Below are 14,417 nucleotides of genomic sequence, written 5' to 3' on the forward strand. Positions count from 1 at the left end.
GTATGATTTTTGTCAAATTCATTCTGCAATACACTTTGTAACAGCATGTGAGAGTTTTTTTAATGTTCTTGAATTGTTACTTTTTTAAAAATCAGGCAGCTGGAAAGGAAGAGGTTGGGGTAAACAAGCATATACATGTACTCAGCAGGACACTTAAAAGGACTTCTAAAATTTTTTCACTTCATATAAAGCCTTTTAACCATGACTTGTCTTGCCAAAATTACTAGACTATGGAGTTGATTTAATCAAACTTTTTGCCCTGCCAGGAACTCTTCCTCCCTGATACTGTTTAAAGGTAATGATCAGTGCGACACTATTGTCATCTGTGGCAAGGGACGAACTGAGCAAACAACTAAGAAAGAAAATTCTGACTTTACTACATGATCAAGCAGGATAAAAATTATGACTGGAAGGAAAAAAAAGACGCAGCACTTCTGCAAACCTTCAGAAGAGAACACGTAACATGAAATGGAGCATTAGAGCTGCAGCAGTGGTATATGATGTGACACAGTATCCACACAGAAAGACACAGCAGACCACAGAAAGACCATTCTTTGGTGATTTTCCTATATTTAGTCAGTTTTAGAATCGCCTCAGACACTAAAGATGGGGCTACACACATGCAGTTTTCTCATTTTGCAAATTATTCTATCCCCCCCACTTGGAAAAAAAGTAAGTGTAGACAAACAAATACATACACAATGAAGTTTGCAGAATGAGTAAGAAAATTAAGAGCTTAGCAGAATTCGTTCTTCCTGATCATACGATGAAAGTAGAAGTTAATTTGGCATGCCATGTTCAGATCCACAGCGAGAAACTAACAGGTGAGGAAAGGTTCTTGAAGTTCCTAGTTCTAGTGATCCTATGTGTACCAAGTGGCAGCAGCAAGTAAGATTGAGTAGCAGGTAAGACTGAAAGTAAGCTTGAGTTGACTGTGAACCTTTTGTGTCTGCGTTGCCAACAAAACTTCTTAGAAGTTCAACAGGATGGTGGATGTTCGTGAACTGGAAGGTATATTTAATAAAATTTTGCTGTATTTACCCATTTCCCTCATGTGGGACAATCGTGGGTATCTTTATCCTATTTTGGATCATCAGCTGTTCCACGCTAGCTCTTTATTAACTTCAAAGCAGCAATAAATGCCAGGTAAAACTGTGCTGGAAACCAAGGGATGAGTGAAGTTTACAGGTAGCATAGCAAAACAAGAGAAACAGTTTTATGCTACAATGCAAACATGGTGAAGTTACACAGTAATGAAAGCAGTGAACGTGGTGGAGCAGGCCTTTAAGGATCCTCTTGGCCACTTAATCGTGGGTGGCAATTAACCAGGTTAAGTGTATCGGTCTGGTTGTAATATCGGCAGATACCGTCCAACTGTTCTAGTTTCTGTGCTACAGGATACAAAGTAAAAACAATGTGATGTGTGGAGATAGGTCAATGGATGGCCAGAGTACAGGATATTTTGGTACCTTTTTTCCTGGGATTTAATCCTCCTAGAACACATGCAGTGTAAAAACAGAAAATGAAGATGAGGTCAGGAGGAACAAATAACCCCCCCTCCCACAACCATCCATTAAAAAAAAATCAGAATGGCCTCTAGAGGGCAATCTTTGCATGTATTTCAGGTAGGAATACATCGTACAGCTTATTTTAAAAGGCCTAGGGCTCCATGAAGGATCATTTAAAAAAAAAAAAGTACTAAAATTGCTACCTAGAAAACAAAGTTTGATATCCACCCTGTCCATTATCACAATTGTTTGTAGATTAGTGCTACAGAAAGGATCTGGTGTTTCACTGGAGACTCCTCTGGACTTTCTTGTTCAGTGGATGTTTTCATGGAACTATAACTTCCAAATTAACTGAGATTTATCCCAAACTAATCCACCTTCAAAATAAAAGAACTCACTGCACCACTGACCACACCTTTAAAGCAAAGCTACTTCTAACCACCAAAAATTCACATATCAGTAGATCAACTACTGACATAGATCAAATTGTCAACTATTTTGAGACTTGCTTCCACCAAGGAGCACTGGCAAGTATTTGTCATATAAAACAGTTATTTAACTTTCTAAAGCGATTCCAATTCTATTCTTAGCTTCTAGAAGTAACCAGTGACTTGGAAATAGATTATCATAGCCCATATTTAATTCATAGTTTCTTTAGTCTATTTATTAACCATCATAGACTATCATTGGACTAATGGGTATGATATCAGCAGTCACAATGTTGCAACAGTTAATCTAACAGAATTTGGCATCAGTTGTCAATTAAAGGTGTTATCTTCATTAAATTTGTAACAAGGAGCCTTCCCTGAGCAGAAATTTGGAGCAATTTCTTACTTAAAGCGGACATTTGTTCAAATCTAGGGAATAGCAGAGCCATTATAACAAGGGAGGCAAGGACAGGACTTAATTATGAAAATGAGAAAGACAAGAGTGCAAGAACAATGACTATGCATGGAACTGTGAAACTGAACTAAGATTAACTTCTTGAACATTTGAAGAAATAAAAAAAATGCGTTTGGCAAGTAGATGATAATGTGAAACGTTCCTAAAGATCTGCTTAGCTGTTAGATGAAGACTGGCATCTTTTTGTGAACACCCATTAACAAGTGCTCTGCCTACTTAAAAAGCATCAACGGTGGATTTAAGAGAGACCAAATTTGAAACGCAGGAGCCACTTTAACAAATCTCTCAGAAAAATGCATTTCTCATAAACCTTGACTGGCACACATAACCCCTCCCACACCTCACATCACATCACAGCTCAGAACTCTGAAATCAAGTAAACGATTTATTGACAAGTTGCAGTATTTAGAAGCCAGACATACTCACAGCTTCTGCTCTTAAGTCACATGTATCTAATTATTCCAAAATATTTGATGTAGCCGTCTTCAGCAGTTGTAATGGAAATACACTATTGTTTTCCTTTGTGGCCACAGCCTGATACAAATGTCAACTATTTTGTTGCTGGAAAACGTTAAAATATGTCAGTTTGTACAGCATACATATGTAGTAGGATGCAGTTAGGTTTCTGTGCACGCTGCAGATGTGCAATAAGACTGACAGTAAAAGGAATTATTTTTTCAATATAAGTCTTACATGGAGTTATAGCTACCATAAAACAACTGTTTCTTGAACAGTAGTTTATGCTGCTAAGATCACTTTTAATTCTTAATACAAAGTAGATGCATAAGTAGCCATGATAAAAATCTGTATACTAAAAAAGAGAAAAGGGAAAGACTTTTTTAAAAAAAGGATGACAAGAGTTTCATATGCTTGAGCAAATAATTATTTTTTTATACCTAGGTTCCTTTCCCTCACTATATAAAATTTTTATATAGACGTAAGTGCTGTTCCTGCAGTTTTAAGAGGCCAGCATAATGGCTATCATATTACAGTTTGTCTTTAATCTTTTCAAAACAGTGCAGAAGACACACAGATTCTCAGATTCTGCCTTCAGTGCACAGGAATCTGAATGACACTACAGTAACTATTTAAAAATCATAGGGGGATACCTGAGGCTTATTAGGAACCTGTGTTAGGCAAGCAACACTAAAATTTTAGTATCTTTAGCTACTCTAAACCCTAACGTGGATGTTCAGTTAGGTTTCTTTGTATAATAGGTTTAAAAGTTATTGTATTTCATTTAAAAGGTTTTCTGATTTGATAAAATTTTTTTTGTCTTGACTTGCACAGGTATCCAAGGCTTCCATAACATCTTTATTTAAGGCTGGCACTTCTGAATGAAACTGGAAAAGCTAACTTCAGGAGGTAAAAAAAATCTACTCTTGACCAACATAAGGCAAAACTTCAGAACCAATGGTTTATATGAAATTCCACTATATCATTTTCTAATTTGAGGGAGCGGAGGGTATTTTTATGTTTTTAAGATTTGGTAAGTTTGTACAAAATCATTATTTATTCCACTCAATATTTCCTCAGCTTTAATCCTCTGACATTGGAACCATCTTCACAACAATTCTACTCTTACAAATGGAGGATTTTATCTCTAAGGGAGAAACAAACCACCTGATCTGAGGTGTAAACAGCTGGAAAAAATTCCTAGTGTTAGACAAGAGTAGTAAAAACTGGGGTGTGATAAAAGAAATCCTACTTCTGTGAAGTCAGGGGGAAGCCTGACCATAAACATGAATCAATATTTCATCAGACTAAAATACAGAAAACATACAGCAACACGAAAAACACCTCTCATTCTCTTTTTTTTCCTTCCTCCATTGTGGCACCAGTCACTAAAGCTGCTGTTATAATTCCTCTACAATATGACAGTGACACACATCATTTTACTACTTGTTTTGCTTAAAATGGAAAAAATACTCTAAATTCAGAGCATCTTGTTTTGTTCTAATTGCATTCTGGTTGGAACACTCACTAAATGTCAGTCGCTACCATCTCCTTCAGAATACACACAAGTAGAACCACATCTCTTAACTTTACAAAAGAGAATAATACAAGTGTGTGAGAGCCCTGAGAAAGAAATTCTTCCAATTCCAGTGGTAAAGGCAGAGGAGATGGTCACATTCACCCCTAACTGCCTGTCCGCTGCCTTGTGCTCAGGTCAATGGCTCTCAACTGCAACTGATCTCTTAGGAATAAAGCGGTAATACAAATATTCATCCCGAAATTCAAATTCATTTGTAATATGCTGGACGACGCCTCCTTTCATCAGTCTGTCTCCATACATCACAGCTTCACCACAGTCAGAGGCAAGGCCAACTTGCATGAGCCAGTTCACCAGGTCACAGCCAAAGAAGATGCCAGTGGAGATCTTTGCACCACACCTGTATGTCAAAGGAATGATTCACCCACATGTTCTGTAAATCTGGTATCACCACTGCACGATGGGGAAAGGCAAGGAAAAATAGCAGGAAACAAGGAAAGACATCATGATAGTTAAGAGCATGTTAGAAGAGAATTTGCAAGTTTTGTATATTAGGGGCATGCCAATATTCCCTACCTTTTCCTACAGACACATTAACGAGAAGCAAAATGTACGCACAAAGTTATTTTAGGCTTCCGCAAATAAACTTCAGAGAACATAAGTAGCAATTTTCCTAAACACACACACACAATGTAAGTCTATTTCTTGGGTACTTACTTCCCATGTACTCATTAGCATGGCCATTTCTGCAACAAAATATCTGATTTGAGTGCCGCATGCCCACAGCAACAGGATCTCAATCTGCACTTTAATTCCATGTTATAATTTCTCTCAGCTTTAAACAGACACTAAATGCTTACATATATTGTAAACAAAAAACATTTAACTTGCATATCTGGTTAAATATTTACCGCACAGGCAGTACTAAGAAAAAACAAATGCTTTACAACAAGACTAAACTAATTTTATTTTACATATTTATGAGGCAATGCCACTAATATCTACCTAGTTGTAGTAAAAATACCACTCAGAAATTTACCTGCAGCAATGAGTGTTTCTGATTGTCTAAAATCTGTTCTATTGAACCCAAGCACAGGGTTTTCTGAAGATGATTAACAGCTACACAGGAAAAAACAAACTTCTTTCTCTATTTTTCTCTTTTCTCTATTTTTTTAAGTTAAAAGCAGCAGTAGCAGAAAGCAACTGTTAACATCTATTAGCAGAGAAGCAAAAATTAAAATAAATAAAAATGCATGATTACAAGGTCTCAGTTACAGTGTTTAAATCAAAGATAGGATCAAGTTAGAGGAATAAAATGAAAAGATAAATGCTTTCTTTTAACTCACAAGGAGAAATAAGACACAAAACTAGTTCTGCACTAACATAATATTGAAACAATGAAGCAATAAATGTCAGATTTTGATGTAGTCTCAGGTGATATATGATTAAAGAACCAACAAAACCCAACCAAATGAGCAGCCAAAGCCCAGGAAACCACAATAGCAGCAGAGGCACAGGAAACACAGCCGTAAAAACTTTCAAAAAAAACGTTTTCTGAAATCTTTTCCGTCTGGCATGAAAGAAGCAAGTCCTTGAACTGCCATAGTTCATTTTTTTTCTAAATGGATAATTTTATTACTTTATTTCTTATGGAACATTACTATTATCTGAGGAGACTGAACAAAATCATGATGCTGTCAAAACCAGTTCTAGAATGTGGTGTTGGACTACCTGACCATTAAAAGACCAGTCCATCCCACCAAACTAGACCTAGTAAAAAGCTCATATAAGAAGAAAAATAGAAGTTTTTCGTTAGAACAATTCTTCATGTCTCCATTTGATACAGTACATATTTAAATAAAGGCAGAATTTTCCCTTTGTTCCTGCTGTTTCTGTCTGCATTTCTCTTCTCATCCACCTACACATACCTGAATACATAATCCTTGATTTTGGTATCATGATTTGCATCTGAAAGCTTTGCTGATCTCACAAATTGAGGATTAGGCCTCACAAGAGGAATGAGCAAAAGAAATTGTACTAACTCAGAAGGTGTAAAGATCCTAAAAACACTATAATCTCATGTATTGAGTGGCCTCTAGTACGCACTGACATCAGTTGCAATAGTTTCGCCTCCTGTAAAAGCGATTTATTAGTAAACATTCAGTCGTATAAATACTTATACCTTCTTAATCTCAAAACAAACCAAATGAAGGGTCTCAAGTTTGACAAAACTCACACACACTCTATTACAGGCATTACCATATACATTTCTTCAGAAAGATTTTCTCTCCTGAACTCCAGCTAAATGCAAAAACTGGGGCTGTGCTTTAATGATACAAAACGTTTTATAATTTATATAAACCCTATATAATAGATAGGTTTTATAGGATATATAGGATTATATAGGATAATGTGATAACTTGCACCTCAGCGTTTCAGTTTGAGACCAGAAACATTTCTCTGTTACTGCTAAATTCTTAATCCTCACCTTCAGGCTTGCATAAATATGCTACAACAGGAACTGCCCACAGACAGATTAAACTGCATTTCATTATTTCCAAAAGGTGAGCAATGACCTTTGTAACAAGTTTTATGTACAGGCAGAAACCTTACCTTCTGCCTCTGACAATGCTTTTGACACAGTGATCTCTGTGATAACGAACAAACTGTTGACAGGTCATCCTGATCTCCTCAGGTACAGACGAATCTGTATGCCCTGCTGCTTCTCTTCCTCCCCAGAGAAATTCAAGTCTTAAAAAAGAAAAAGAAAAACTGCAAATCAACCAGAGGCATTTTTAAGGAAATTGGAAATAATAGGACAGAACCATAGGAAGCTTATCACAACTGTTTTACTGGGTTTGTGCCCAATACTTTACAATCTTCCTAATAAACTTGTATGGCCTTTGAACACTGAGAGGGTTTATTCTAGGCTCAGGCAGAAGTTGGGAAGAGAGCAGCTGGGAGCCAGCCCCAGCTGCTGGATTCACACCGCAGCCAGCTAGGTCTAAGACAGCTTTGTACAACTCATGCCTCCACAGTGAGGGCAATCGAAGTGTCCATCCACACAAAGCACCTGCATGAGGTTATGAGTACAGGACTTTAAAACAGTGATGATAGATGCGAATGCTGAACCAGATTATAATGTTTTAATTTATTAGCTGAAATTCTTTCTGAAGATCCATCATCTCACTGATCCAATTGCATACTTCAGCATCATTTGCCAAAGATTTTGCCTATAGGCAGCCTGTGGGATTTTTGTCTTTGGGAGTGTCATTCAGACAGCAGTAAAAACTTCTGCACAGTGAACCGCAATTATCTCTCCACAACTGGGAGAGAAAAGAAATTCGGAAGATCGAACAAACAGGCAATGGAATGCAATGGCACTGAACACTCAATATCCTTTAATAATTAGATTTATAGGTGTAATGTAAAGATTCTATTTACCTCCGCTTGAATGGTAGAATGATTAAATGCTTATCTAAGCCAAAAATACCAAAGGAAATGAAGCCCTGCAGGAAAAGATATAGAAAAAGCAACATTAAGATAAAACTTTGGTTTCTAAAGAACAGACAAAATGTTAAAAACTCATTGCCAAAACACACGTGAGAAGTATCCCTCTTCTCTAGAGGTCATTCAAAACGCATTTTGTTTTTGCTTTGATTTTTCATTTGGGCCTTAAAAAGACAGATTAATACTTAACAGTCCATCAAAGAAACTGTTCAAGTACCAGTTCAGTAAACCGAATGCTGGATACCACCTGACACTTAAAACATCAGTATCCTTACAGACCCAGTTACTTAAATCCATCTTTGTTAATGTCAAGGACTGAGTTACTGTGATTTGAATGCTAGAATGCGCACTCACTTTTCTGTTCCGCTTCTGTATCAAAACTACTATCGTTACTTGATACTGCAGTGCATCTTGTAGGCACACCTGTCATTGGATCTCTAAACATTCCTTCAGTATGTGTATTAACACTGCCTTGCTTTCACCTTCATGGATAATAAAGCTATCTTGTGTCAGTTTGCACTGAAAAAAGCTATGTGCAGCTGGAACAATTACACATCTAATTGCCAGCTCTTAGTTAATGGTGCTGTAACTGAAACTGAAGAGATGATATCCTAAAGCCTTACAGTGAAAAGTATCCATGTAGCCATGTTGCACATATGTAGTTACACTGGTGCAGTTCCTCAGAGTAGACACCAATGAAACTTTCTGGTACAAATAAAGCTAAAATCCTACTCAGTTTCCATAGGCATTTGGCACTCAGTTGTCATTTGTACCTTTGAAAGAGTTCATGCACATAGAACACGCTCAGCACATAAGACATGCATTATGATAAGAAAGCTAATAAAGCAAAAGAAAAAGCTTCAGAAAAAAGTGTAAAACAATGTAAGGAGCTGGTGACTTCCGCATTGTTTGAGGACTTCAATTTACAGTGCTTGTAACATGTGCTGCAACACCCACTAACAAAATAATTTTCAGAATAAACATTGATAAGTACCTGACCAAAATTAAACACAGCACAGAAGAACTGCAATTCCACATATAGCCTTCCAGGCTCTTGGTTGAACAGCCACCACAAACAACTGGAAAGATTCTGTTAAGAAAAAAACAAAACAACAAAAACCACAAACATAACCTGAGTGTTAAAAATCACAAGCACTTTCTCACTCTTCACATGCTAACAGATTCTTGCACAATTTTCACTGTCTTTATTTAACAAATGATTCAGATAAAGACAAATAAGAGGGAACAAACACCTTAAACCATCATTTTAGTCAGGCTTAATAGTGGGGGGGGGTATGGGGAGCTTGTTTGTTTTTAAACAGAATAATGCAAAACATACCAGTGTCGAGGTCCTGCCCCTTTATATGCTTACATAAGGAACTTGCCTTAAGCATACTTAGGTATTCAACCTAACACAGACAATATTAGCCCAGACAGACTTGCAGTATTTGTCTTTAGGCCTGTTTAGCTGAGACCAGTGCTTTCTACGTATTTTTTGCATAGTTAAGATTGCGTTAAGCTGAAGCACATACCACTTCAGCTATTTTAGATGCCTGACAGAAGGAAAAAAAAAAAACCTACAAAGTTAACCCCTTTGGGTGTAAAGGCCAATTCTTTAATGTAACTGGCCTCATTTCATAGTATCTATGTAGTAATTCAGATACTGCTAAAACAGAGGCAAACATTTGGGACAGCTCTTAAATACAGAGGATGTAAAAATATATTAGCATGGAATATTTGATACAGGAAGTTTGAGGGGGAAAAAAATCCATTTTGTAATTTAAGGGGACCTGAAAAGCAGCAGTAGTAACTGTTATACTACAGAGTTGTGTCATGCTGTCCTGCTTTGCAGTATTACGTATTTGTGCCATAGCATTCTCCATTTCAAATAAAAATACTTCCCCCTAATTGTCATCCACAAGAAGCTCAACTTTGAGCATGACATTCAAACGGAGAGAGTTGTTTCTCATATTTGTCACAGTTAACAACTCAGATTATATCCCTAATGCATTACATTCTGCTGTTTCACACTTTTACACAGGAGCAGTCACCTTCACAGCTGGGATCTAGTCTGTAACAATGCTTGGCAATACCAGCTTAGCTACGTTGCCTCCAAACCACCACTAAAAGCAACAAAACTGCATTTTGCCATTTCAAATAGTCTTACATTATTCTTAATTACTAAAGCACCTTGAAGAAATCCAAGTTCCAAATATATGCACGATCAGATGGAAACAATTTTTGTACAGTCTCCTTCAGAAGTAGAATTCACTTTGTATTTTTAATTGATTGTTGCCTTGGAAATAAGACTAGCTTTTAAGAAAAATGGGAAGAAGGGTGGTAGTGATGAATTAATTATCAAATTATGTAATTATATTTTTTTTTCCCTTTAGGGTTCTCCAGAATGCCTTGCTCACTAACAACAATCTCAACTTGCCTTTAATTTATGATGTGGCACAGAAAAATTAATTTAATGTTATCCTTCCTTCCAGTAAGAGAACAAAATAAAGCCTCTAAATTACTTAATGAATTGTTGCATCAGGAATTGGAAGATATTTACTGGACTGTCTACATAGCTTTCCTAAAAATCATTCCATCTCAAAGAGTTAAACAACATGAGGAAAAAAAATATTTACAGCAAACAGGCCAACAACAAGAAGTAAGCACAGCAGCACATGTCTGGCCAGCTGTTTGTCCCCGGTCTGTAGCAGCTGTTCTTCCTGAGCCAATACGCAGGTTTGAGTATTGCAATGACTCACACACTGATCAGCTGAAAAACAAACCAGAATTTTTCATTAGGCTTCTAACTTACGAACTCCATGGGCAAACTTGTTAATGTAACTTGCAGTTACATTACCTTGTAAGTATCTGTACTGAAGTCACACTCACAAAATTTAATATTAACTTTGACAATAACCTGTCCAGACATCTAGTCTCAAATGAAACAGTAGTTTACACGTCCTCCTAAAATGAAGGAACTTTTTGCAGTAGAACTCTTATTTCAAAGGTTTAATGCAAACTTAAGTTAGGCTAACATTTAGAAAACACTACTAGAAATAATGAAAAAGTAGCATTTTCTCAGAACAGTTTTTAAACTTAGAATAAATTTCTGTAATAAGGATTTAAAATATACCATCAGCTCTAAAGTTTTTGCTCTGTATCTCAGCGTTGTTGAGCTCTAGATCAGACAATCAACTGTATTTATTTCAGTTCTGTGACTGTATTTTTAACGTGCTATATCAGAACACTGTCATAATTCTATCAGTCAAAAGAGCCAAACACACAGAGAATGGATGCTAATCTTCCAGCTACAGAGTTCTAAGGAATTCTGAAAATCTTCCTCTAGATGGCAGTGAAAAACTTCCTGGCAAGGACAGACCTAAGTATTTGCACCAGATACCTGTCACAGCAGTTCAATGGGATGGTAGAATGATTAGTAACTATTGCGGGCAAAGTTACAATAGTGTATCCATTACAATTTGCTTTTACTGATTTATAATTTTGAAGTGATCACTCAGTAGGTGGAAAAGATTTCTACTCGATCATAAGATGTTTTCTACCTTATCTTTTAAGATAAGGAAGTTAAAGCAGCCTTCCTGCATGATTGGAAGACATTCTTATGATGTTTGTCTGAATTACTTGATAGATAAAATAGTTGGCAATAGGTGGAAAGCTAGCATTTTATGAGAGGAGACATAACTAAGTACATTTCAGTGTGAAATATTTAGATTTGTTGAAAGTCATGCTGCATCTAAACAAAGGATGCAAAAAAAAAAGGAAAAGAAAATAGGAAAAAAAAAAGGCTACACTGCAGCTAGGTTTGATTTTTGAAAGGGATGTATGATGAGAATGGGCTGAGCATGCATTCTTCCATCAGGTGCTGAACAGTCACTTTGATCCATTTTTTCCTATTTCAGTGACTCCTAAAGCCCCCTTAGTCAATTTTCTCCATCTCTCTCCCCTAGACATGGATAATACAGCAGCATGGATAGTTGATCTAATCTGCAGTAAGTGCTTGCTCATCTAGATCAAAAGTTTCTCAACCAAAACATGTGCATGATTACAACAAAGGTTTCAAAGGCCTTTTCAGAAGATGCAAGATGTGAATACGAGAACGTAAAAAAGCATGTTGAAGTTGAAAACTTGAGGCAAAGTAGGGTTATGCATTCAACTTCCCAGTGTCCAAACAAGGCAATGATGGAAAGTCAGAAGGATGTGTTACAGTAGCTTAGTGGTAAAAAAAAAAAAGCCTGAAAACAACTATCTTGAGAACTGAAAGATTACTAATAACTATCAGGCAGAAGAGTACACACACTTAACATATTCCTAATACTTGAACTTAACATGAAATAAGTTATCCAGGTAGAGTTGAGAGGACAACAGCCTGAACAGTTTCTTTGCAAGAACACCCCACATAAATGTTGTGGAAGAGTTTGTAGTATTAGAACAAGGAGACACTACTGCTTTACCTGTTTCAATTGGAGGAACCTTGCTTCCAACAGCATTTGACACTTCTTTGCTCTCTCCGGCACAGGATAATTCACCATTCTTTGTTTGACAAGAACAGCAACCTATTAAGCATGTACAGTGACAGGATAGTTGGCTTCCTTCACTAACATATTCTGTTTTCCAAGTATATCAATATATGCTACACAGCTTTAACTATTATACTCAAAAATAACCCCAAAAGGGAAGGCAGACTTAAATTTTCCCATTTGCTGAGAGGGTAAATGGGTAACACTACTAATATATAGAAATATTTAATATAATACTACCATCATGGAAGCAACACAAGCACTTTTAGCTAGAGGGAAAACATATGGAAGTGATCAAAAAGGCTATGTACAAAGAAGGAGGACTAGGAACACATTTAGTAGCAATGCCGTGGGCATATAATTCATTCTCAGAGAGATGGTTTAGTGAGTAAACAATCTAAGACACCTAGTGGACTGCATTTTTCATATCTTTATCGAGATACCACTGCTTACGTAAAAAACCCATACATACGCTTTTTCTCCTGTCCACTTCCCCTACCCTTACACTGATAACCATCAAACTTTCCTTAGAAACATAAACCTAAATCCTTGGGCAGTTATATCTAGATTTTCTTCTGCCTAGTGTAACACTTGAAGGTGTAAACAACTGTTCTTCTCAGGCCAGAATTAGATTTGGAACATTATTTTATTGTATCCTGAGACATTTATTCTTTTACAAATCTACTTTCCCTACCTCTTTCTGCAGATGGCTGTGCAGAAGATCCTTGAGAAGGTGGTGTAGAAGATATTGCAGAAGGCTGAAGCACAGTGGCTGAAACTTGACTCCCCTCACTCCCTTCCACTTCAGCCTGCTCCACTTGGATACATGGTGAATAAGGGTTCAGTACCTCATAGCTTGACTCTTGCCTATTTCTGTTCATGCACATAAGTGAGATACCCGACATCAATATACTGATGAACAGGATCACTGCTGTGGTAATTATCTGTTAAGAGAGCAAAGAAAATATACTTAAATACAAAATAAAGGAAAATAGTTGCATATATCAGTCTTTCTAACTTCTGTACTTTCCTAACTATGCTAACAAATATTTACTGCTCTTGCATCTTGTGGCATTGGAGGAGTGATCAGTACACAAGACTAATTTTCCTTGCCCGAGTACCTCAGCGCTCTCTCTCCCCCCCTTTTTAAGTGGCGACCCCTACTTCCCATGCAATCCGAAAACATCCCTGATGATCATCATCATCTTTCCCCTCAGGATCATTAGTGCTCCAGTTTAAGTTCTGTTCAGGTACCTTTTAATTCCAAAGAGGAATGTGCTCTTGTCACCCTCTGGCACAGCTCTGATTTCCACACTTTCTCCAGTGGGGAGCATCCCATTAATTAACCTTTCCTTCTAATCATCTGCCACTGATACCTAGAGTCCACTGTGAGGCTATTTTAGTACTTGTGAAAGTGCCACATGAATAACCCTGAGAGACTCATAGCCTCTCTATCCATAAGGCAGGCAGAGGGAAAACATGACAACTATCCATGCTAGTGTACTTCACATCCTCTGATAACAGGAACTATTTCTTGGTAAAAAATGTAGTTCAGGCTCAGGGACTTTCAACTCATGATTGTGCAGAGAAGTCTCCCATAGTGCAAGCAGTTACTGCTACACATGTAATGTAGATCCTATCTATTCCAGACCAAAAGCCATCAATTAGCTATTGGATGGTAACAATTTTAGATAATTATCAAGTGAGACTACAAATTAGTCACCAGGAAAAGGGCTCTGCAATTCATTACCACTCCTAAACCTTTTCTTTGGGAAGCCTACTCCCTCTTTTTCTTAGTCATAGCTGCCTAAAGGTGAAGGTCCTCGTTCAAACAGGTTTTCCTGATGGTTCATTACAGAAATACATTTTTGTATCAATCTATAAGCATTCCATAATGATCCTGTTATTATGGTAGCCTGTACTTTGACTGAAAGCTACTTACATAAGAAGCAAACAGAGAATGCAATT

At 37.0% G+C, this 14,417-nt stretch overlaps 1 protein-coding gene across 3 annotated transcripts in view; it reads right to left on the minus strand.

Annotated features, from left to right (window-relative positions):
• Positions 1 to 2,783: 2,783 nt before the first annotated feature.
• Positions 2,784 to 14,417, minus strand: part of GPR155 (G protein-coupled receptor 155) — a 29,769-nt gene continuing 18,135 nt past the window's right edge. For all 3 annotated transcript variants that reach the window (XM_064451630.1, XM_064451632.1, XM_064451629.1), the window contains exons 10-16: positions 13,144 to 13,393; positions 12,384 to 12,485; positions 10,551 to 10,684; positions 8,909 to 9,004; positions 7,849 to 7,913; positions 7,018 to 7,155; positions 2,784 to 4,804 (exon numbers count right to left, since the gene is read on the minus strand). In XM_064451630.1, coding sequence (XP_064307700.1) covers positions 4,582 to 4,804; positions 7,018 to 7,155; positions 7,849 to 7,913; positions 8,909 to 9,004; positions 10,551 to 10,684; positions 12,384 to 12,485; positions 13,144 to 13,393 — 1,008 coding nt within the window. In that variant the 3' untranslated portion in view covers positions 2,784 to 4,581. The remainder of the gene's footprint in view (positions 4,805 to 7,017; positions 7,156 to 7,848; positions 7,914 to 8,908; positions 9,005 to 10,550; positions 10,685 to 12,383; positions 12,486 to 13,143; positions 13,394 to 14,417) is intronic.

Source organism: Phalacrocorax carbo, chromosome 5 (assembly GCF_963921805.1).
Source record: "Phalacrocorax carbo chromosome 5, bPhaCar2.1, whole genome shotgun sequence".
Taxonomy (NCBI): domain Eukaryota; kingdom Metazoa; phylum Chordata; class Aves; order Suliformes; family Phalacrocoracidae; genus Phalacrocorax; species Phalacrocorax carbo.